The sequence below is a fragment of the Phycodurus eques genome, chromosome 5 (assembly GCF_024500275.1).
Source record: "Phycodurus eques isolate BA_2022a chromosome 5, UOR_Pequ_1.1, whole genome shotgun sequence".
Taxonomy (NCBI): Eukaryota; Metazoa; Chordata; class Actinopteri; order Syngnathiformes; family Syngnathidae; genus Phycodurus; species Phycodurus eques.
Window position 1 is genome coordinate 27794491 of NC_084529.1, and position 26004 is coordinate 27820494.

General features: G+C 41.5%; 2 protein-coding genes across 2 annotated transcripts; one reads left to right on the plus strand and one right to left on the minus strand.

The window, feature by feature from the left end:
* The first annotated feature begins 305 nt into the window (after nt 1-305).
* On the plus strand, nt 306-14505 carry smad3b (SMAD family member 3b). The gene is made up of 9 exons (XM_061675954.1): nt 306-750; nt 2518-2711; nt 2805-2939; nt 6822-6896; nt 6985-7032; nt 9974-10186; nt 10775-10912; nt 11429-11573; nt 12847-14505. Exons 1-9 carry the CDS (start codon nt 548-550, stop codon nt 12968-12970), a joined length of 1275 nt encoding a protein of 424 aa, XP_061531938.1. The 5' UTR covers nt 306-547; the 3' UTR covers nt 12971-14505.
* Nucleotides 14506-17335: 2830 nt separating this feature from the next.
* Nucleotides 17336-25649, minus strand: aagab (alpha and gamma adaptin binding protein). Its single transcript, XM_061675956.1, has 10 exons — nt 25489-25649; nt 25009-25199; nt 24825-24921; nt 24646-24735; nt 23868-23951; nt 23702-23781; nt 23533-23620; nt 22311-22415; nt 22164-22213; nt 17336-17860 (listed from the first exon to the last, which is right to left on the minus strand). The coding sequence occupies exons 1-10, from the start codon at nt 25583-25585 to the stop codon at nt 17783-17785; spliced, it is 960 nt and encodes a 319-aa protein (XP_061531940.1). The 5' UTR covers nt 25586-25649; the 3' UTR covers nt 17336-17782.
* Nucleotides 25650-26004: the final 355 nt, after the last annotated feature.

Sequence of the window (26004 nt, forward strand, 5' to 3'; positions counted from 1 at the left end):
GCATGTATTCTATATTGCTTGCAGTAAAAGTTATATGACCTAATTAGCAAAACAAACATGAGCTAAAGGTGCACATGCACAGTTATATGGAATATTGCCAGTTTCTGATGCGGCTCTGTCTTTTGTTTTTTTCCTATAAATTAATTAAAGTAGTAGTAGTAGTAGTAGAATAAGAATAATAAAGTAAATAAGGTAAAACAGTCGTCCGTGTGTTCTCGCTGCTCGGTGCAGGTGGAAGAGAGATGAGCAGCTGATCCGGCAGCAGCAGGAGCAAGCAGCAGGAGCAGGAGGAGGAGGGGCAGACAGGCGGATGTTCTGCTAAAGTCTGACCGACACTCAGTCAACTTGAGCGGACGTCAGCGTGAGGCTCGTGAGCCCCTCTCGGTCGGCTACCCAGCCTACCGGCCATTCGTGTGCCTAGGAAGTCCAGTTTATCAGACGATTTAGCGGACTGGCTCAGCGAACGAGAAGACGCTGGCGGTGTTTCGGTTAACCCAGCGTCGAAGACTTCAAATCAAATCAGTGTTGATTAATTTCGACATTTAAAATGTCCATATTACCGTTCACGCCTCCCATAGTGAAGAGGCTTCTCGGCTGGAAGAAGGGGGAGCAGAACGGCCAAGAGGAGAAATGGTGCGAAAAGGCTGTCAAAAGTCTGGTGAAGAAGTTGAAAAAGACCGGACAGTTGGACGAGTTGGAAAAGGCTATCACGACACAAAATGTCAACACCAAATGTTTAACCATACCAAGGTAAGGAAACTAAGCGCTGGCTAAACTAAGCTAGGCTAGGCTTGCGCGCTAGTGCTAATGACAGCTAGCTTGTTAGCTTTAGCATTGCTAATATCACAACCTAAAAATGTGTTACTAGTTTCAGTTTATTCGTGTTTAGGTACTTAAAATGCCTGGGAGAAGAAAAACATAAACATGCTTCGTTTAGGTGTGATGACGTTTTAGGATTTGGGGTCATATAACCTTGCCTTTATAGACTGAAGCAACCATAACCTACTTATTTCACAGCTTTGGTCCAAGGTTGTGTTATGTGGCCTGAACCGTGGACATGAGGGGAAGTATTCGCATTGAGTTGTCCGTGGGTGTGAAATATCACTTTTTCCTGTTTGTGTGTTTGTTTGTGCGCGCGTGCGTGCATACCAGATGAATATCCCACGTTAACACCAAACGTTGGGAAACACATGAAAACAAATGTTGCTTTCTAACATTGTAAATCGTGTTGTACATGTGAGGTGGAGAAACGTATGATTGGGAATGTTTACACTGGACTTTGTGTAGTTTGGGAAAGATGGAATAACACTAACAGTGACGTGTGTATGAGTACTAAGAATGTGTGTGCCTAGTGAGGATAAGCAGTATAGAACATGGCTGGATTATTCAATGTTTCCCACAATTTGAAGGTTGTCCAAGTCAATTGTTTGACTAATTGTGACACGTATATCTGCTCCTAGGCTGATGGGCCCCTCCTGTGATGTACACCTCCCTCAGAATGTGGGTGGTAACCCACATTAAAATAACTTTTTTGGGTGGGAATGCACTCCAGGCTATTGGGAGGGTGTGGGCCACTGTTTGGATTGTGGGTCAGATGCTTCAGGTTTAGAGAATAGAAACGGGGAATAATTTGTTTTATGCTCCAAACGTGCACTTTTCCTTTCCCTCTTAATGTAGTAGAAAGGGCTTATCAGCATTTGAAGCTTCTCAGCTGAGGTCAGAGGGGCTGTCAAATGTCACTTTCAAGGGGATCTAATCTATCTTGCGCAATATTTATAGCGTTTTTCATAGATTTCTCAGATTTGGTAGAAAGATTGTCATGTCATGTGTTCTGTTGGTTCTTGAATGTCAACTTACATGGCTTAACGTTCAATGGAAAGGAACCTCTTTTCTCATGGAAAATAATACAAATAAGTTACCACTGCAATGTTAATCATCTGATCGATCTTTTTTTTATGATTGATGGACTTGTATGGAGAGGTGGAGCGAGAGCCTACTGTTTGGAAGGCAAGTCACCTTGCATAAAGAATACATTTAATTTTTTGACATTCCTAACTGAAATTAGACAAATTAAAGAGCTGTCAAAATAAAAGTGAAAAACAGTTGTGTACGCTTACAGTGGGAGATGATTGCATGTGCCTGGGAGGTGAACAACTTGGAAGTCTACCAGCATCGAGGAATGAATTGTGTTGGAGATTCCAGCATACTTCCACAAAAGATAATGATGAGCTGTAGTAGCATGGGTAACCCCATGTCAGGAGGCAAGAGTAACGCAGCTTCCTCATCTATATTGTATGGGACATTATTCAAAAGCTTTTGGGTACTTCATGTATTATGAAGAAGGCTAATCCATGCAACAATGAAGATGCTTGGTTAAGAATTCAGACGGATTACAAGGAACATCCATGAATTCGACTGAAGCTGAAGTTGGGCCGAATCCGTGAGGTCTGAATTCCATAAAATAAAATGGATTGATGTATGCGTCATGACACTCTTTTTGTTGTTGGTGCATTTCAGATCACTAGACGGTCGACTCCAGGTCTCTCACAAAAAAGGTCTTCCTCACGTGATCTACTGCCGCCTGTGGCGCTGGCCCGACCTGCAGTCTCACCATGAGCTGCGGGCCATTGACCTGTGCGAATACGCTTTCCACACAAAGAAAGACGAAGTGTGCGTGAACCCTTATCATTACCTGAGGGTGGAGACGCCAAGTAAGTGTGCCTTTCTACGACATTATTCAAACAACTAGTATGCATTCCAATAAGCAAAAGTAGTCCCTGATGAAAATGTCTGTGTCTCTCCAGTTTTGCCACCTGTTCTAGTTCCACGACATACAGACATCCCTGCAGAGTTCCCCCCACTGGATGACTATAGCCCCTCCATCCCTGAAAACACAAACTTCCCTGCTGGGATTGAACCACGGAGTAACTACATACCTGGTGAGCATTGTCTTTTTCTTGTCCACAGGGGAATTAAAGCATGGAAGCCTTGCATGTATGTTTGTCTCTTACCAATGCACCTTTAAAAGTTTGATCTGGACACAATTTGATGGTTAGCATTGTTGTAACTCAAGGATGAAATGAATTAATTATTAAAAGAAAACTTTTACAAAGGACACACGATATTAAAATGAGCCTCCTGTTTTTTTTTTAATGTAGATGTTTATATGTATGTGGCTCGCCATTGTTGTTGCTATAGTTGAAACCAGATGTATTTGGTCAATAATAAAAGTTAATCTCATTACTTTGTTATATACCCTTTGTTGGCAGTGACAGAGGTCAAACGTTTTCTGTAAGTCTTCACAAGATTTTCACACACTGTTGCTGGTATTTTGGCCCATTCCTCCATGCACAGCTCCTCTAGAGAGAGCAGTGATGTTTTGGGGCTGTCACTGAGCAACACAGACTTTCAACTCCCTCCAAAGATTTTCTATGTGGTTGAGATCTGGAAACTGGCTAGGCCACTCCAGGACCTTGAAACGCATCTTCCGAAGCCACTCCTTCATTGCCCGGGCGGTGTGTTTGGGATCATTGTCATGCAGAAAGACCCAGCCACATTTCATCTTCAAGGCCCTTGCTGATGGAAGGAGGTTTTCACTTAACATCTCACGATACATGGCCCCATTGTTTCTTTCCTTTACACGGATCAGTCGTCCTGGTCCCTTTGCAGAAAGCAAAGCTCCAGAGTATGGTGTTTCCACCCCCATGCTTCATAGTAGGTATGGTGTTCTTTGGATGCAACTTGGTATTCGTTCTCCTCCAAACACGACAAGTTGAGTTTTTACCAAAAAGTTCTATTTTGGTTTCATCTGACCATGTGATATTCTCCCAGTCCTCTTCTGGATCATCCAAATGCTCTCGAGCCAACTTCAGACGGGCCTGGACATGTACTGGCTTAAGCAGGGGGACACGTCTGGCAGTGCAGGATTTGAGTCCCTGGCGGCGTAATGTGTTACTGATGGTAGCCTTTGTTACTTTGGTCCCAGCTCTCTGCAAGTCATTCACTATGTCCCCCCCGTGTGGTTCTTGTGATCATTTTGACCCCACGGGGTGAGATCTTGCGTGGAGCCCCAGATTGAGGGAGATGATCAGTGATCTTGTATGTCTTCCATTTTCTAATAATTGATCCCAAAGTTGATTTCTTCACACCAAGCTGCTTACATATTGCAGACTCAGTCTTCCCAGCCTGGTGCAGGTCTACAATTTTGTTTCTGGTGTCCTTTGACAGCTCTTTGGTCTTGGCCATAGTGGAGTTTGGAGTGTGACTGATGTTGTGGACAGGTGTCTTTTATACTGATGACAAGTTCAAACAGGTGCCATTAATACAGGTAACGAGTAGAGGACAGAGGAGCCTCTTAAAGAAGTTACAGGTCTGTGATAGTCAGAAATCTTGCTTGTTTGTTGCTAACTAAATACTTATTTCCACCATAATTTGCTAATAAATTCTTTAAAAATCAAACTATGATTTTCTCTTTTTTTCCCCCCCCTCTCATTTTGTCTCTCATAGGTGAGGCATACCTATGATGAAAATTATAGGCCTCTGTCATCTTTTTAACTTACACAATTGGCGGCTGACTAAATACTTTTTTGCCCCACTGTAATTTTGAGTATAGGCTGATAACTCGGCAATGCATTAAGTTGGATATATATATATTTTTTCTAAATGAGCAATTTTTAAAAACTTTTTTGATGGTGCCTTGGTTTTATATGGTCTCCCATGCTGAAACAACCATGCTTGAAGTCCTATTTTCAAAAAGGTATTGACGATTAAATACTTGAGGCCTTAATAATAAAAACAATCAAAAGATAAATATACACATTTTCAGTCTTATGCAAATGTGATCCAAACATCCATTTTCTACCACTTATCCGAGGTCGGGTCGCGGGGGCAGTAGCTTTAGCAGGGACTCCCAGACTTCCCTCTCCCCAGCCACTTCATCCAGCTCTTCCGGGGGGATCCCGAGGTGTTCCCAGGCCAGCCGAAGGACGTAGTCTCTCCAGCGTGACCTGGGTCATCCCCGGGGTCTCCTCCCCGTGGGACGTGCCCGGAACACCTCACCAGGGAGGCTTCCGGGAGGCATCCGAATCAGATGCCCCAGCCACCTCATCTGGCTCCTCTCAATATGGAGGAACAGCGGCTCAACTCTGAGCTCCTCCCGGAAGACCGAGCTTCTCACCCTATCTCTAAGGGAGAGCCCGGACACCCTGCGGAGAAAACTCATTTCGGCCACTTGTATCCGGGATCTTGTTCTTTCCGTCACGACCCACAGCACGTGAGGGAAGGAATGTAGATCGACCGGTAAATTGAGAGCTTTGCCTTTCGGCTTAACTCCTTCTTCACCACAACGGACCGATACAAAGTCTGCATCACTGCAGACTCTGCACTGATTCGCCTGTCGATCTCTCGTTCCATTCTTCCCTCACTCGTGAACAAGACCCGAAGATATTGAACTCCTCCACTTGGGGCAGGAACTCATCCCCGACCTGGAGAGGGCACGCCAACCTTTTCCGACTGAGGACCATGGTCTCAGATTTGGAGGTGCTGATTCTCATCCCATCCGCTTCACACCGCTCCAGTGAGAGTTGGAGATCACTGCTTGATGGAGCCAACAGAACCACATCATCTGCAAAAGGCAGAGATGCAATACTGAGGCCACCAAACTGGACACCCTCTATGCCTTGGCTACGCCTAGAAATTCTGTCCAGAAAAGTTATGAACAGAATCTGGCAGCCTTGGCGGAGTCCAACCCTCACCGGAAGCGAGTCCGACTTACTGCCGGCAATGCGGACCAAACTCTGACACCGGTCGTACGGGGACCGAACAGCCCGTATCAGGGGGTTCGGTACCCCATACTCCTGAAGCACCCCCCACAGGACTCCCCGAGGTACACGGTCGAACGCCTTTCTCCAAGTCCACAAAACGCATGCACCATCGAGGACCCTGCCGAGGGTGTAGAGCTGGTCCACTGTTCCATGGCCAAGACAAAAACCACACTGCTCCTCCTGAATCTGAGATTTGACTTCCCGACGGACCCTCCTCTCCACCGCCCCTGAATAGACCTTAACAGGGAGGCTGAGGAGTGTGATCCCCCTGTAGTTGGAATAAGATCCGAACAAGATTTCTTAAACTTGCATGGGAAAAATAAAAAACAATGATTACTTTTATTTGATTAAAAAAACGTTATTCAATAACACAACAAAATCACCAGTGAATTTAAAAGGTTAAACTTTACTTATTGGTGTTTAAACTTTCTAGCATTATACTTTGAACAACTGAGCAAATAATTGTTTAACTTAGCTATGCAAACTAGAAGTACAATGATTAAAGAGCAGCCATCCTTTAGAATATATGAAGTTCTGCATCTTTCCACATCTCAACTCTATGGCCCTTTTTCCTTAATGAGTTGCAGACGAGCGCAAATGCTTGTGGCCATTTCTTTCTCGTTGAAAACAAGCTTTGCGTAAAAAGGCACAGCCCACAACAGAGCACTGTTGCTGTAGAGCAGGCGCACAGACTGCTGCATGAAGCCAGGTCTGTTTTTAAAAAAATAAAATAAAATAAAAATTCAGGCGAGACAGATTAGCTAAAAAAAATTACGTGATCGGCCCCGATTTCCAATCACGTGATCTGATCGGAACAACGCTAATAACTACTGTCACCAAAACTTGGGAATAACCAAGCTAATTCACCATTGGTAAAACATATGGAAAATGTGCCTTCTGTATATCAAAGAAATGTGTGTAATAATAACACATTTGATTTAGATAGCACTATAAGGGACCCAAGGATGCTTTAGCTGAGATTTTGTTGACTATTTCCAGAAACCCCCCCACCAGGGTACCTGAGTGAGGATGGCGAGACGAGCGATCACCAACTCAACCACAGCATGGACACAGGTGAGTCCACTGCATACACCACTCAAGTCCCACACTTTGAAATGCATTCTTTCTATATATGGACCCAGTATGTTGTGCTGTATTTCAGATTCTCCCAGCCTGTCACCCAATCCCACAAACACAAACAATAATCTTGGTAAGCATGCACAGATATGAGCTTTACAACTGAATCGTTTATTATCTGTGCACTCACGGTAACCTTACTTAATTAGATCAAACATAAGAGCAGAATGAAATTCAGCCTTTATAAAGATAATGCTACTGCGATTGGCTGGCAACCAGTTCAGGGTGTACTGAACTGCTCGATCCCCATCTTCCACCGCGTAACTGACAGCTTGCAGCTTCACGCTCACCCGTCCCCCTCCTGCTCGATGACAGCTGGGATAGGCTCCAGCACGCCCGCGACCCTAGTGAGGAGAAGCGGCTCAGAAAATGGACGGACGGATGGATGCATGGAAGATAATGCTACATTTTCTGGCATGACCCAGTGGTGGTGAACTGTACTGCATCATACTGATGTGTTTATAATGTTGGTAACCTCATTAATTACATTAAATACTGTAGCTATTAATAGGCTACTGTAAAGGCCTCTTTATAGTCCTGCGCTCGCGCAGCCGACAGCACCCGCATTGCATCACATGACCGACTCATTGCGTATGCGTCACGTGACGCGGACATGGCAAAAATTGTTGCTGCGCGTAAATGCCGCAGAGCTCATCTCTTGCGATTGGTCCATTTTGGTCACATGCTGTGATGACACACTCGGCGTTCCCCTTGGTTTTACATACCATCTACGTCGCCGCCTTCTTGATCGATTTTGCAGCATAATTAAACGTATCATCTGGTCATCTCCATTTGTTCTAGCAGTCACTGTTCCACGGTTGCCATTGTTGTTGCTTTGTTCCTTGTTCCGGAATGGAAAGTAAAAACGACTACAGGAAATGGCCAAAAAATGCAGAGGAAACTCCACCCTGTGGTATCCGAGCCAATACCAGCCGTAGCGACACCCCCGACTTGGAGAAGAACTGCAGTACATTTTCAAAACTGCGTGCGTGGGTTGCGCTTGAGTATAAAGGCAAACTGCGTGCGGGATAGCCGCAGGGACGTCAGCGCGGTCACCGCCCACGCGGGTTTTACAGAAGCCTTAAGACATCAATGTGTAGGAGTACCAAATGTCTTGGCTGGTAGACTGTGTACCGTATTTCCTCAATTAGAGGCCTCTGCTCTAAGAGATTAGTGGGCAGGTGGTGGTGTGCCCACTTGAATAAATAGGCACCGCCTTTTCACCCTCAAAGGAAGCATACTACAAGATAATTACCTTTACTATGACCGCATTTCCACCAAGCGGTACAGTTGAGTTCCCATCGGCACGGATTGGGATGCTACACACCGATTTAGATATTTTGGGATTACAGCAATTGTAAATCGTGTGACATCATAGGAGCAGAACAGCATGTAATCCACCAATAAATTAAAAGTAGAAGAAACAAACTTTAAATCGCACACAAAGCCTGAGGTCTTTCTTAAAATAACTATTCTTTAAACAAGCCAACCCATGCAACTCTCAAATAGATGCCGACTTCAAATAAACACATGGGACTGCTACAGTTGAATAAAGAAACACCCACACAAGAAATAGTGTCAAGGTATGATCCAGTGGTGGAACATTCATCCATCCATTTTCTGTACCGCTTATCCTCACTAGGGTCGCGGGCGTGCTGGAGCCTATCCCAGCCTATCTATATATATAGTCATATATATCTATAGATCTATATATATCTATAGATATATATAGATCTATATATATCTATAGATATATATAGATCTATAGATATATATGTTTTTTTAATTAAATTTTTTGGACGACTACTTTTTACTATTTCTTCAGTCACATTTTTGTCGAGTAACAGTACTCTTACTTGGGTACAATTTTTGTCTACTCTACCCACCACTGGAGTGCACATCTTGTGTTTAAGCAACATTTTTACTCAGAAGATCAGCCCATGTCGTATTTGTTGCACTGGTCTTTTCTATTTTCGCATTGAGGTGCTGCTGGTCGTGGCCCTGGTTGTGGTCCCAGCGGAACCGCAAAGCACACGTAACATCGACAATAAATGATCCGGTAGTACATTTTGTATTCGTTAGTCTGCCACCACTTTTCGGCAATAAAGCTGGTCAACTTCCAATTGATTCATTTGGTTCTAAACGATTGTTTGAATCAACTTTCATACAAGCATATACAGTGGGGCAAAAACGTATTTAGTCAGCCACCAATTGTGCAATTTCTCCCACTTAAGAAGATGAGAGGCCTGTAATTTTCATCATAGTTATACCTCACCTATGAGAGACAAAATGAGAAAAAAAAAATCCAGAAAAATCACATTGTCTGATTTTTATTCTTTAAAACTTATTCGCAAATTATGGTGGAAAATAAAGACTTGGTCAATAAAAAAAAGTTCATCTCAGTACTTTGTTATATACCCTTTGTTGGCAATGACAGAGGTCATACATGTTCTGTAAGTCTTCACAAGGTTTTCACACACTGTTGCTGGTATTTTGGCCCATTGCTCCATGCAGAGCTCCTCTAGAGAGAGCAGACCTTTTCTTTCTTTTCAGCTATTACAAAAAGGTTTTTCATTTATGTATTTGAGATGACATAGAAAAACAATACAGTGGACAGCATTTATGAGGCTAAGCCTTAAGCTAGTAACAAAGTAACTCTGCTATGAATGGGGTCATTGTCTGTGTTGTATTCAAGTCTGCAGGGAGATCAGGTACAGACAACCTCAGGTAATGTAATAATGATAATATCCGGTTGCCAGGCTATTCAATCTATGCAAAGCCACAAGGAGGTCAGCGTTTTTATTAAAAAAAAAAAAAAAAGTGAGAAAGAAATAAGGTACGTAATTTCTCTGTCTTCCTGGTTAGGGTCATGGGAAAGAACTGCAGGAGACAAATCAAAGAAAATCTACCGTTATCTGGGGTGTGCATCTTCAAAATTAAATGTTGGCCACATTTGTAAGCCTTTTTTCATCTTGTTATCCAGAGATCTAACCACTTTGCTTTCATTTACACAGACCTACAACCTGTGACATACTGCGAGTCCGCTTTCTGGTGCTCCATCTCCTACTATGAGCTCAACCAGCGTGTAGGAGAGACTTTCCACGCCTCCCAGCCCTCCCTCACGGTCGACGGCTTCACTGACCCCTCCAACTCTGAGCGCTTCTGTCTGGGCCTGTTGTCCAATGTTAACCGCAATTCTGCAGTGGAGCTCACACGCAGACATATAGGTAATTGTCGTCTTGGATGATGTGAAGTGGGGTTCACACTAGGGGCTGCATGGCTTCAGATTTGTTTTTTAGTAGACACTAATCTGATAAAAGTCATGTCCTCTTGTCGTTGATGACTACACGCACACACATATGTATACACATATGTATGTATATGTATACGTGTGTACACATATACTACTCTACTATTATTTCTTTGCCAGGAAGTAATGACAAAAAAATAAATAAAACATCTTTCTCAGATGTCAAAACATGTCATATTTGACAGTTGCATTTTAAATATATGATGAACAGAAAGCTGCGATTGGCTGGCGACCAGTTCAGGGTGTACCCCGCCTCTCGCCCGAAGAAAGCTGGGATAGGCTCCAGCACGCCTGCAACCCTAGTGAGGATAAGTGGTACAGAAAATGGATGGATGGATGAACAGAAAGCGAGTTTCACTTAAACGGGAGCCAATTTTTTGGTGTGCATTTGTTATGCTGATTGTTTATCATTTTGTGCCGTGTGTCTGTTTTTATTTTATTCTGTATTTCCTGTATTGTTGTTTGTTTGAATGTCATTATCTTCGTCTCTCTATTACCTTTTTAGGACGGGGTGTTAGGTTGTACTACATTGGTGGAGAAGTGTTTGCCGAGTGTCTCAGTGACAGTGCCATCTTTGTCCAGAGTCCCAACTGCAACCAGCGCTACGGATGGCATCCTGCTACTGTCTGCAAGATCCCTCCAGGTATGCACAGAAGGATATACACAAGCTTTCAAGATGACTACTCTCTAATGCAGTTTTTCTCAACCTTTATAGAGCCAAGGCACATATTTTACATTGGAAAAACCTTGAAGCACACCACCAAACAAAAATGTCACAAAAAAGTGTGTAAACTGAAATAATGAGGATGTCGTCTAAATGTACTTATTCACTTTGAAATCTTGGCCTGATTGAACACAAAGCTGTTATTTTGTTGTATGAATGGCAACAGGTGGATACACAGATTAATTTTACCGTCTTCCTTCTAGTGGAAGAGCATGTAATTGTTCTGCCTGTCACTATATGTCGCTGGCATAGATACTATAGATGAACAAAGGCAGATTTGCAGTAAATAATTGTTTTGACCAGTTAGGTGAAATAAGAGTATTTCACACAACACACCTGATGGTCACTCGTCACTGGTTTAAGTATCACTGCACAATGCTGCCGTAAAATAAAAGAAAATAATAAAAAAGCATAAACCCCATATCTCTTTGTTAGGTTGCAACTTGAAGATCTTCAATAACCAGGAGTTTGCCGCTCTTCTTGCCCAGTCGGTGAACCAGGGCTTCGAGGCTGTTTACCAGCTCACCAGGATGTGCACCATTCGCATGAGTTTTGTCAAAGGATGGGGTGCCGAGTACAGGTATATTGAGACTTCTAGCTCGCTCTCGTCACATCTACTCTGATGTTCGCTCTGTCTCATGGCTTCAACTTGGCTTTATTGTTGTCTCCTGCTCCTTATTTGCTCTCTATATAAATTGCATTATTATTACATCAGCAGTTACCAATCCAATTAGCTATAGGAATCCCCCACTATTGGCAGGGGAGAACTAGCTCCAGGGTCTAAGCCCTGCCATAAATAGCAAACAAATGTCCCGCCTACAAAATGTTTTGTGATTGCCCATGTTAATGGTTTAAACCATAAATATATACCGCAAACTATGATCACAATACACATTATCATTTCAACATTTTACAGCCTTAAAAAGAAACGGCTTGCAGATTTGGTTTTGAAAAAATGTCCCAGAAGTATGCATGTAAATGTGGCAGACAGACACTCTCTAACTCTGCACTAACAACCCAGGCTAAACCTAGCCCCTCCCAGACATACAAAGCTTGTCTCTCATTCGAGAGATATTACTTGTACTTACTTCCTTGACACTAGCGTACTACTTTTCTATTTAGACAGAGCTTTGATGGCACAAACATGCCATTAGGTGAGTTTTTCAACTCGGGATAGTTTCCACAGAAAAAGATGCAAATAGGTGAATATTGTGAATAGTGAACTGTAAAAATGTTGGGGAATTACTGTATTGCCATTTCCCCTCTTCAAGGTGAAATCACACAGGTACACAGTTGCCTTTCTTGTCGCAGCCTCTTGTTTTCCTTGGAGTGTGCGGCATTGCGCTTTTGGTTTGAATGCCAACTTTCTTGGCTGAATAAGAAAACGTGCCATGATGTTGATGGTCAGGATCATGAGCACACTGAGGGAGGAACATGTGGGGCAGGGTTCTGCTGAGAGAAAGAATGTGCCGGTTGAGGAACGCCGAAGGAATGTGGCAGGCATGCAGTGGGAGGTGAACGTGTCTCAGAGACACTCACGAGGGGGATTCCCAAAAAGCCAGAGAGCTGCTTGTATTTCTGGCACCAGGCGCGTCGGAGAGAACCTTGGATGACTTCACCATACTGACTGGATCAGCAAAAATGTTGACAGAACTGTGCTTTATGCCTTTTTCTGTGCATTGATCTAATATAAGTGTCAGGTAAATCCATCCATTTTCGGAACCGCTTATCCTCACTAGGGGTGCGGGTGTGCTGGTGCCTATCTCAGCTGACTTTTGGCGGGTGGCGGGGTACACCCTGAACTGGTCGCCAGCCAATCGCAGGGCATGTAAATCGTTTCTTCTATTTTGCAGACGTCAGACAGTGACCAGCACACCCTGCTGGATAGAGCTGCATCTCAACGGTCCTTTGCAGTGGCTGGACAAGGTTCTCACACAGATGGGTTCTCCCAGCATCCACTGCTCCAGTGTGTCTTAGAGGCAGCCACCTCCATGTTGACGCTTCAAGCCACACGAGACTACTTCAGTTACTCACTCTCTCAGTGCCGATATAAGGAAAGAGACAGTATTCATCAGATCAGCCTCCTCCCTTGCTGTAACTTTTAACCTCACACACGTTGCACTTTTGCTTGGCACTGTTTAAGTGATGGTGCTTTTGTTCTACGTGTTCCACGTGTGGCCACCGGGTATTATCTGTACTTTTCAGATACACAGCCTTTTTTTCATCACTAAGATAACAAGTAACCATGCATAGCAACAGTCTTGTGTTCATGTTGTTTTCAGCGGTGATGCCACCGAGTGAAATTCCACCAACTAAAGCATGATGGGACATTTTCATGAAACTTTGTGGAGGAGTAGGACACATTGAGGCAATTTATTTTCACCTATTACATTTTTCATTGATTTTCTCAGGAACTACAAACAGAAACCTAAATTAGCCCCCCAAACCCTCCACTAAATCTTGACATGACAACACTGTTCCTGCTTGTTTATTATGATTTAAAAACATTGATTCTATGAATTAACTAAACTTTGAGCTGGTCTTTATGTCCCAGTGAAATCCCTTTAAAACAGAAAATGACCATGATCAATGTGATAAAATTAATGTATAAATTGTTTTAAGTACAAGGTACTTCCCCCCCCCCCCCCCCAAAAAAAAATATTTCATCATATTAATGAGAATTAGATGATTATTTCTTAATTGGTTGTTTATCTATTTTAAACAAGATCAGCACTATGAATTCTTGGATTTAAAAAAAAAAAAAAAAAAAAAAAAAACCTTGTATGAAAAACTATTTTGCTAAGTAAAAAATACATTTTATAAGTTATTTTTTGCATATTGTCCTGCATGAAAATATATTTTTTATTATTGCCTCAGTATGATTGTACATAACTATTTATAGTGTGTGATTTCTTATAGTTATGCATTGAGGGAAATGTGACTGCACATGACTGACTGTATGGCACAGGCAGGTGTATACTTTCATGACTGCCTGCTTTATTGCTGACTTTTCACAGCTCTGGTCAACTTGCCAACACACAGGATTAGTGCATATAACACTGACTAATTAAACATGGTTCTGTTAAAGGTTTGCATAGTTGTTGAGGCATGTTTGGATGAAAAACAAAGCTCTTATTGTATACTACCAACCAGTGGCCAATCTGCTTCATGTGGGTGAATGATGCACTTCCAATTTACTGTTGGTGTACAGCTTCAGTTCCAGTGATTTGTGTCTCTAAAAGTGTATGTACAAAGCTACAGTGCATGTGTAATTAGCCTGCTGTCCTTGAATTTGCCATGTGAATGAATACTCATGCTCTTACATTACAGAACCTCATCTATTAAATCAGTCACACATTATGCAACAGTGCATTGGGTAGATGATAGAGCTTTGTCTGCTCTTGTGGTCTTCAGTGTCTTATGTACATGCATTTTGTTCAGTCTTAAATGGCCTTTTATTTGATGTGAAACGGCTAATAAATAAATGTGAAGTATTTGCTTCCAGTAGAACATGGTGATAATACAGCTTGTTGAAACTAAGCAATACATATACAAAAAGCATAAATTTTTTTCAGACAGGCTTTTTTTTTTTTTTTGGACAGCATGCGGGGGAATGGTTCATATTGACATCAATAATTTTTTTCCCCAGTTAGCCTTAATAAAGACACAGCTTTTAATGTAACTAATGCAAGTACGTCAATTAGTGCAGTGATTCCCATCCACCCTACCGTTGGCATTGTGTGCCGTGAGAGAGTGTCACACGGGTTGGTTCTGTCCAGTGTGACAGCCAGCATGCAGACGGGGCCTTCAGGCTGGTGTGTCCGCTTTAAAGTGCCTTGTCGTGGTGTGGAAAAGCCCTGCAATGACCCGTGGAATATATTCCAGCCAACAGAGGCTTTAAGTGCATTTATTTTCAAGGCTCAACATGTAGGGACGTGTAGGCATAAAAAAAAACAGCCTACACGTTGTGGTATTTGGTTGACAATTGAGCAGAGCGTGGTCTCAGTGCATTCAGCGAGCACGCCCACATCCTTTGAGAGCTGAGCTAACAGCCGCATCTTATATACTTATTTTCTTTAAAATTTGGCTAGGTTGTTAACTCATTTGTGGTGTGTCAAACTTCTGTGATGTATTTCTACCTTACAGGGACTTAAAATACTCTTCCACCACCACACAATTTCAGTATACATTGCCGTGAAGAAGTATTGGTCCCCTTTTCAAATTCTTATATTTTTGCATTGTTTCCCCATTTTAAGCTCATCAAACAAATGTATCGGACAAATATAACCCAAGAGTACTTAAGATGCTGTTTTTATTTAATTTATTCAGGAAAAATAAACTATCCAAAGTTACCTGGCCCTGTGGAAAAAGTAATTACCCTCTTGTTAAATACTGAATTAATTGTGGCTAATCACAATTTTTGGTTAATTTTCACTGATCACACCCAAGCCTGATTACCTACAGACCTGTTCAATTAGGAAATCACAAACAAAATCAAGTCTGAGAAAAGATCTAAAAGAGCTCCAACAAAATGACGCGATCCAAAGAAATTCCAGAACATTCGATAAAGTAATTGACATCTATTAGTCTGGAAAGGGTAACAAAAGCCATTTCTAAAGCATTAGGATTCCAGCGAACCATAGGGAGAGCCATTATCCTCACATGGAGAAAACATGGAAGTGTTGAACCTTCCCAAGAGTGGCTGGCCTACAAAGATTACCGCAAGAGAACAGCAATGACTCATCCAGGAGGCCACAAAGGAACTCAGGACAACGTCGAAAGAACTGCAAGCCTCCCTTGGCTCAGTTAAGGTCAGTGTTCATGACACAAAAGGTAGAAAGAAACTGGGCAAAAATGGCATCCATGGCAGAGATCCAAGGCGAAAAACATTAGTGAGTAAAAAGAACAAAGGCTTGTCTTACTTTTGCAAAAAAACATCTGAATGATTCCAAGACTTTTTGGACTGGCAAAATGAAAGTTGAGCTTTCTGGAAGGTGTCTGTCTCGTTACATCTGGCATAAGTGGAGGAAAATATTTCGGGAAAAAACATCACACCAACAGTCAAATGTGGTGGTAGTGTGATGGTCTTGGGCTGCTTTGTTAATTCGAGACCTGGACGACATGCTGTGATTGATGGAACCATGACTTCTGCTCTTCAACAAAAAATTCTGAAGGTGAATGTTCAGACATAGTTTGTGACATCAAGCTGAAGTGCACTTGGGTTCTACAGCAGGAAAACCATCCAAAACACACCAGCAAGTCAATTTCTGAATGGCTTTTAGAAAAAAATGAAGGTTTTGGAGTGGCCTAGTCAATGTCCAGACTTGAATCCGACTGAAATGCAGTGGCATGACCTTAAAAAGAACGTTCATACTCGAAAACCCTCGTTTGCTGAATTCAAAAAATTATGCAAGGAAGAGTGGGCCAAAATATTTCCACAGAGATGTGAAAGACTCATTGCTAGTTCTAGAAAATGCTTGATTTCAGTTGTTGCTGCTGAGGATGGCCCAACCAGTTATTAGGTTTACACAGGGCCAGGTAACTTTGAATGGATTTTATTTCCTTAATAAATAAAATCACCATTTAAAAACAGCATTTTAGGTTCACTTGGGTTAGTTGTGTCTGATATTTACATTTGTGTGATGATCTTAAACATTAAAGTGGGAAAACTATGCAAAAATATAAGAATTTGAGAACTTTTTCACAGCACTGTGTATCAGAATCATCTTTATTTGCTAATTATGTCAAAAACACACAAGGAATGTGTGTGTTAATATTAGTTATTTGAAGGTACAGTAAATCCCTCCTGTAACTTGTACTTCTAACTTTTGCTTGAGTGTTACCAATAAGCTGGAGATGTTTCAAAACAAAATATTTGTTGTATTTAAATATACAATTGAGTGTAATTGTTTTTGTTGTATGTTTAGTTTGACAGTGAACTCTAACTGGGGTGTTAATAACTAGCTTAACCACGCTCAGGGAGGCCACAATAACATAAGTTACACGCTTCCTGCAAGCAACATAGGCGCCTTCAGTTTGCTTTTACAATGCAGGAACTTGCAGACACACACCGCACCGTTCAGTACAATCATTTTTCTTCTGTTTAAATTTTTTTTATGATCATAAGAAACCAAATTCATGATTAAATTCAATTAATCGCCCAGCCCTACTTTTTATGAAATTTTTGTTTGGTGGTGTGTCATGAGATTTTTCTAATATAAAATATGTGCATTTACTCAATACCGGCTGGGAAACACTGCGTAAGTGTACTGTATTTACATGTGACTTTACCCACAGTGCAACAGCCTTGTGGTCAGTATAACAAATGAAAAGAGCCATTCACACATGCTAAAGACAAAAAGTCTTTATGACATTACAGACCGGTCATTGTTCGACAGTTCATCTATTGTGACTTGACAGAATGTCCATTTGTTTGTTTGTATGACAGTTAATCTTAAAATAAGGCACATTATGTCACTTAGTAATATATGTGACATTGTACCCCAATGCGAAATGCATAAATCTAATGTTCCGTCTTTATCATTTGTTGAATATCACTGAGGAGGCCCCATGTGTAACGACTGAGTCCGACCCAGGTATTGCCTCTTTTCTACTAAACCAGTAATGCCATTTTGAAGGAGCCAAACCTGCCTACAGAACAGTACAGTACAGTACGTCCATGAGCATGTCCACTTTGCTAGTGCAAGCAGCCATTTGAGGGGGCGCTGGACCTTGCGCAAAAGCCAGGAAAGGTAGGAGACATGTTGACGGGGTCACAGATCACTTCCGTTAGCTCTCCTCACCTGACGACAACCCGTCTATCTCATCATCATCACCGCCAATGGCCATCCAAAAGGCTTTTGCTACCTGGAATGCAGGTTTAGACGTATACTTGTGATTAATATAGATTACTACAGTCCCCTCCAAAAGTATTGGAACAGCAAGGTCAATTCCTTTGTTTTTGTTGTATACTGAAGACATTTGGGTTTCAGATCAAAAGGTGAATACAAAACAAAAGTTCTGAATTCCAGCTTTCATTTCATGGCATTTACATCTAGATGTGTTAACCCAGGACAGAGCACCTTTTGTTTGAAGCCACCCACTTTTAAAGTATTCAAAGCAAAAGTATTCATCCATCCATCCATCCATCCATTTTCTGAGCCGCTTCTCCTCAGTAGGGTCGTGGGCGTGCTGGAGCCTATCCCAGCTGTCATCGAGCAGGAGGCGTGGTACACCCTGAACTGGTTGCCAGCCAATCGCAGGGCACATACAAACTAACAACCATTCGCACGCACAGTCACACCTACGGGCAATTTAGAGTCTTCAATTAATGCATGTTTTTGGGATGTGGGAGGAAACCGGAGTGCCCGGAGAAAACCCACGCAGGCACGGGGAGAACATGCAAACTCCACACAGGCGGGGGCGGGGATTGAACCCGGGTCCTCAGAACTGTGAGGCTGACTCTCTAACCAGTCGTCCACCGTGCCGCCGCAAAAGTATTCAAACAGACATTATTAAATTAACTTAGTGAATAACATTTAATATATGGTGGCATAACCCTTATTGCAATAACTGCATCAAGCCTACAACCCATTGACTTCACCAAACTGTTGCATTCTTCAGTTGAAATGCTTTTCCATGCCTTTGCTGCAGCCTCTTTCAGTTTAGTTTGTTTCTGGGGGTTTCTCCCTTCAGTCTCCTCTTCGGGAGGTAAAATGCATGCTCCATTGTGTTAAGGTCCGGTGATTGACTTGCCCAGACCTTCCACTTTTCCCCCCCGATGAAGTCTTTTGTTGTGTTGGCAGTGTGTTTTGGGTCGTTGTCTTGTTGCATGATGAAGCTTCTCCCGATGAGTTTGGATGCATTTTTCTGTAAATTGCCAGACAAAATTATTTGGTAGACTTCAGAATTCATCCTGCTGCTACCATCATGTGTTACATCAACAATAAAGATGAGTGAGGCCGTTCCAGAAGCAGCCATACAAGCCCAAATCATGACAGCTTGTGTGTTTTGGCTGACAAGCAGATCCTTTTTTCCCTACATACTTTGGCCTTTCCATCACTTTGGGAGAGATTAATCTTTTTCTCATCAGTCCATAAAAATTTGTTCCAAAACTTTTGTGGCTCATCTCTGTACTTTGCAAAATCCAATCTGGCCTTCCGATTCTTTTTGCTGATGAGTGGTTTGCATCTTGTGATATGGCCTGTATATTTCTTCTCTCAGTCTTCTTCAAACAGTGAACTCTGATACCTTCACCCCTGCCCTGTGGAGGTTGGCAGTGATGTCACTGACTGTTGTCTTTGGGTGTTTCTTCACAGTTCTCACAATGTTTCTGTCAACTGCTGTTGATACCCTTGGCCGATCGGTTCGATGTCTCTTGCTCAGTTCACCAGTAGTTTCTCTCTTTTTCAGGACATTCCAAATTGTTGTATTGGCTATGCCCAATGTTTGTGCAATAGCTCTGATAGATTTTCCCTCTTCTCTCAGCTGCAAAATGGCTTGCTTTTCTCCCATAGACAGCTCTCTGGTCTTCATGTTTGCTGAACGGCAAATGCAGTTTTCACAGGTGAAACCCAAAGCCAAAAACGAGCACTAATGTTTAAGCAATCAATCTAAAAGGCAACAACACCTGAGAAACTAGAAACACCCATCAGTCACATGTTCCAATACCTTCGCTCATTTGAAAAGTGGGTGGTTTCAAACAAAAGGTGCTCTGTCCTGAGTTAACACATCTACGTGTATATACATTGAAATAAAAGTTGGAAATCTGAACTTTTGTCTCACATTCATATTTTGATCTGAAACCCAAATGTCTTCAGTATACAACAAAAACAAAGGAATTTACCTTGCTGTTGCAGTCCTTTTGGAGGGGACTTTATGTGACTCTTATGCCTAGATCAGATTACAGGATTTTAGGCCCGATATTGGCCCGATTAGCTATCACGGGCGATTTCTCAGATCGGACCCAACATATTTTGTTTACGTACAACCATTAGTGCTAGCTTGCTAGGAAATACAGACCCATTCCAAAAATTTGAAATCTGCATCTTCATACAGCTCCTCAGCAAAAGGAATCATCAAGTCCTCTAAAACATTCTGGTAGACTGTTGCGGTGACCTTGGATTTAAGAAAGCAGAGTCTACCAACACCTGCACTGGACATTGCACCCCAAATCATGACTGACTGTGAATATTTCACACTGGACCTCAAGCAGCTTGGGTTCTGTTTTTCACCAGTCTTCCTCCAAACCTTTGGACCTTGATTCCCGAATGAAAGGCAGACTTTACTTTACCTCGGACCACTGGCCAACAGTCCAGTCCTTCTTCTCCTTGGACCATTTGAGACGCTTCCTATGTTGGCTCAGGCTCAGAAGTGGCTTGACCCGAGGAACCTGACAGTTGTAGCCCATCTTCCGGGTGAGTCTGAATGTGGTGGTTTGTGAAGCTGTGACTCCCGCCTCATTCCACTCTTTCTGGATCTCTCCTAGATTCTTGACTTTTCTTTGTTTGATAATCTGCTGAAGCCCACGGTCAACTCTTTTGCTGGTGCATCTTCTCCTGCCACATGTGGTCCTTCCACTGGACTTTCCATTGATATGCTTGGACACAACACTCTGTGAACAGCCAGCTTCCTTAGCTATGAACTTTTATGGCTTACCCATCCAATGGAGGGTATCAATGATGGTCTTCTGGCCAGTTGTCAAGTCTGCAGTCTTCCCCATATTGAACCCAACTGAGACAATTGAACCAAACTGAAGCAATTTAATGACACCTGGGGAAACCTGTGCAGGTGCTTTGAGTTTAGTAGATGATTAGTGTCTTGACACTCAGTTTAAAACATTTATGGCCTGCAAAATTTGGGCTGATTTCTTCACAGTATTCTAATTTTTTTAATTCTTCATTTCGTGGGTTTTATGAGCTGGAAGCCCAAATTATGTACAAATAAAAAAATTAATACTTGAAATTGTTTAAATTGTGTGTCCTGAATCTATAATCTACAACCCAATGAAGTTGGGACATTGTGTTAAACATAAATAAAAACAGCCCATGTAGTGATATCCTTTATACGTTGATGTCAGTTTTTGATGCAGTGCCACCTGAGGGATCGAAGGTCACGGGCATTCAATGTTGGTTTTCGGCCTTGCCACTTAAATGCAGTGATTTCTCCAGATTCTCTGAACCTTTTGATGGTATTATGGACCGCAGATGATGAAATCCCTAAATTCCTTGCAATTGTACGTTGAGGAACATTGTCCTTAAACTGTTCCACTATTTTCTCACGCACTTGTTCACAAAGAGGTGAACCTCGCCCCATCTGTGCTTGTGAATGGCTGAGCAATTCAGGGAAGCTTCTTTTATACCCAATCATGGCGCCCACCTGTTCCCAATGAGCCTGTTCACCTGTGGGATGTTCCAAACAGGTGTTTGATGATCATTTTTCAACTTTCTCAGTCTTTTTTGCCACCTGTCCCAGTTTTTTTGGAATGTGTTGCAGCCATAAAATTCTAAGTTCATGATTATTTGCTAAAAAAAAAAAGTTTATCAGTTTGAACATTAAATATCTTGTCTTTGTAGTGTATTCAATTAAATATAGGATGAACATGATTTTCAAATCATTGTATTCTGTTTTTATTTATGTTTAATACAACGTCCCAACTTCATTGGAATTGGGGTTGCATGAAAGTTTAACTTTTTCAATGGAATTATGTAAATAAACTTTTCCATGATATTCTAATTTGTTGGAAAGGGTCTGTATAACGCTTTGTTGCCTGCTTGCAAGCCGTATTGTATTAAAAATATGTGAACATACCTCAAGCAATCCTTGAATGAACATCCTCTCCCGAGCACCGGTGACAACCACCATAGGTTTTCCCTCATTTCGTCAACCCCCACGCCCCCGCCCCAACAATACATTGGCGCAATCAATTGGTGTTGCCATGATAACGGGTGTACCCGGTCACGTTAACAGTGTCTGATTTGACAAGATAAAGCCCAGTGATCATAAAAGACGGGATACAGTGGCATCGGAATACATCGAGTGTAGTGTCGCCACTGTCTGACTGAGATACGGTAAGATTTTATGGAAGTAGTAGGACATAGCGCAATCGTGAAAGACCAGAATTGTCTTGTAGTCTGATCTAGGCATTACTGTAGGTCAAGCAATTGTTTACCTTCTCTGCATGAACTTTTCTCTGTTCGTGAGGTAATGACGAAGCTTTGTCTGCGAGTTGTCAGTGGAAAAGACATACTATTATCATATTTGATACTTTACACAGATAACGTCCCTTAAAGTTGAAAATGCGTTTTGATTATTTTACCTTTCATTTCTTTTAATTTGGTGAAGAGGCGTTCAAAGTTATCCATGTCTGCATCTCCAGCTGTGAGATTCGCCAGCTCCTGAATGTCCATATTTGTCATTGCATCTGAAAAGATCGAGATTGAAAATATATACAGTACAGTACTGAGCAAACCTTTTAGGCCTCCATTACATTTGTTGTTCTCTTCCGTTTGTGTTCAAATATACATTGCTTAAAGCGTTAACACCACCACATCGATGCTCTCTGTTAGGCTGTCTATGGCATTTGCCATTATGTGTTAGCATTAAGCTAGCAGACTTGAAGGCAAAGGTTATTTCAAATACACATATTTCTCTTGTATGTTTAGTTTGACAGTAAACCTTAAGAGTGGGCATTAAACAGCTTGAAACCTCTCTTTTGAATATTTGTTCACTATTCCAAACTACTGCTTGTTGTGAAGTGAGTTGAGTTTACTGCCACCATACAGCACTCGTGTCTCAAATCTTTGCACACAAGTAAAAACTTGTATCTCTCAGAAGTCAGAAATTGGGTCACTTGTATCTCAAGGCACAACTGTACATTACTCTATAATACAGGTGTCAAACTCAAGGCCTGGGGGCCACATCTGGCAGGCTACTTCATTTTATGCAGCCCGCGAAAGTAAATAATTTACATCAACTTCCATGGTTCTTGCTAGATTTGTACAAAAATTTCAAATCATCCTATGTAATAAATAATAACGCTGGGGTATTGTAAGCATTTCTTGGTCAACAAAGCCCTTTTTACAGTAACTTGAACAATTGAATATACTATTATCCTTGACTTCAGATTTCAAATCTAGTTATCCAGCTATTTGTTTTGTAATACTATATAATGAGGGGATGAAACATTTTAGTACTGTGTAGTTTGTCAAAACAGCCCTCCGAGAGAAACCATACCAATGTGGCCCGTGACAAAAATGATTTTGACACCCCTGCTGTATAAGCAGGTTTATTCTCACCAATATTTTTCTTCTTCCTAGTCTCATGCACCATCCCACTACTGAGGGACATTCGTATTCTATTGTTTGTCCTATTTACTGTTTTACAATGTCAAACCAAATGCTGTGAAAAAGGGTTCTGTATGAAAAACAAAGCGAGTGGTGGCCTAAGACATTTGCACAGTACTCTATATAATTTACTCTATTCATAATATTGAGTATGTATTCAAACGTAATATCCATTCTAAACATCCGTTTTCTCACCAACAACTGTGTTCTCTTGTGAGCTGGCTCTCTCTGTACGACGAGCCACTTCGTTAGCAAGTGTGCCCTCTGCTGGCAGACTAGAAGACTAACAGAAATATAAAGTAATCGTTTCAAACTTTAGAAAAACAATGTGAGAAAAATCGAAATAAGCTAAGGTGGCACTGACTTGCGGATCCTGACAGCTGCGAGGGTTGTTGTGTCGAGCAGCCACCAAACTACTCATTAGTCCAAAGCTCTGACTGTTCCCTGTTATGAGACAGGAAAAGAACAGTATTATATACTTTACAGGCAAATAAATAGAAAAGACATTGGGATAGTTATGTGTATCTGACCATCTTTCATCTCCACGCTGGTCCACACATTAGCATTGAGAGCCTGGACAATTCTTTTTACTCCTGTGGATTCTGGAAAGTCATCTGAAAAAAAGACAAATGGCAAACACTCTACAGTCACAAAATTAGAGACAACTGTATGAAGGAGAGTCAATTCAAGAGCTCTAGCAAAAATGTTTCATTACAAAGACAATAATGCTCATTGCTCAGTTTTGGAGACTGTCGTAAAATGGATATAGAGATGGAAATAACTAATTTATGACCCTTGAAATGTGCTACACAAATGCAAGTTTTTATTAGAACGGGAAAATGTAATATATGAATATACAGGTGTTAAGATATTACGTGATAAAATCAGTCTAACAGACGAAGAGTAACTGTGTGATAGACTGGTAAACCATTAAATACAGGTGCATCTCAAGAGATTGTAATATCGTGAAAAACCTGTTCAATTCAAAAAGTGAAACTTGTTTAGCTAGGGGGTTCGCAATGTCGATGAAACGAGGATTTACACAATAATTTTGAGTATTTTTTTTATCGTTTCAGACGTGAGTGTCAAACTGGTAGTCCTTCGTATTAAGTACCTAAGAAGCTGCTCTCACTTTCAAAAAGGTGAGTCACCGTAGTCTAGACTGAACAAATATATTGACAAATCACAGATCTGTGCATCAAACGTGCACAAATCTGCACATGAATGGGTACGTTACATACATTGTGATACATGTATTGAATAAAATTTGATCATGCAGGTAGAAAATTGATGTCTGAAGTCCCTCACCATCTTCATCAGGCAACTCCTGAGGATTGAGCTCCACCAGCTCAAAGCTGTGAGACAAACACCACTGCTGTGCTTCAAGCCTGGTAACACCTTGAAATTAAATCCAGTTAAACAAGCCATATAATGTCATATGGTATGCAGTAACAAGTTCAGAGTGCAGCAATATGGAGAAAACATACCATCTTCACAAACTCTATCACACACTAGAATGAGCACCTCTGGAGCAATGTCTTCCACCACTGATATCCATGAATGGAGCTTTTCCAGACCATCTTTCTGCATAACATACATTACAACACATTTTAACATATCAGTGGTTAAACCGTTTTGAATTCCAGTATACAATATCATAAAGTTCCATACCTTTGTACTATCAAAATAAGCAATGAAAGCTTGCATGGACTGTGCAATCTCTGACGACATTTGAAAAGTGCTGGGTACAACACATAGCCTGACATCTGCTGTATAATACTTGTTGTTGATGGTCCAAGGATACCACACGACTGTTTGTTCTCTTTTGGTCGCTTCTGGCAACGTCTTCGAACCGAGAATTTCTGTGACACATATACGTACATTTAAAAAAAAAAAAAAAAAAAAAAAAATTCTCCTAAGTCACCCGTACAACAAACCTGAGTGTCTATTTGACGAAGCTGCTTCGAGTTTAACGCGACTAGCTCCAAATTACACCACTTTAATACCTTTACATCTCTATTTACAAGTTCAATATGTGTAATATGTGTACAATATTTGCAAATGCCCGAGAAACGTAAACTTATTCCCTAGCATTAGCATGTTTGACATCATATCTACAGTTCTAAAGGTAACAGTATTAGCAACACTTACGTGTTATCATTTCTTCCTCTTTAACAGTGCTGTCACTGCTAGTGACAACTACACACGGAACAGTCATTATTGCGTCCTCAGTATCGGACATTTTCATAGAAATGATACAGCTAAGCTTCGGTAGAGGCTAGCGTCGAGTGACGTAGTGGTGGGGGATGTCGATGAACTTTCAACTCTGACGAAGACTTCCGGTTCAATGTCAATGAAACTCGTCTTTGGATCTTAGTAATGAATAATTTAAGAAATATATTGTATAACAATTCAACATATTGTTAATGTTGTCAAGAGTCTTCTAATATTTGCTACATTTATTTAGCCATTTTTCCCGAATTTTTTTTTAAATAGAAACAAATTAGCATTCACACTCACATTCACAGCTATGGGCAATTTGGAGTCTTCAATCAACCTACCATGCATGATTTTGGGGATGTGGGAGGAAACCGGATTGCCTGGAGAAAACATGCAAACTCCACACAGGCGGGGCCGGGATTTGAACCCAGGTCCTCAGAACTGTGA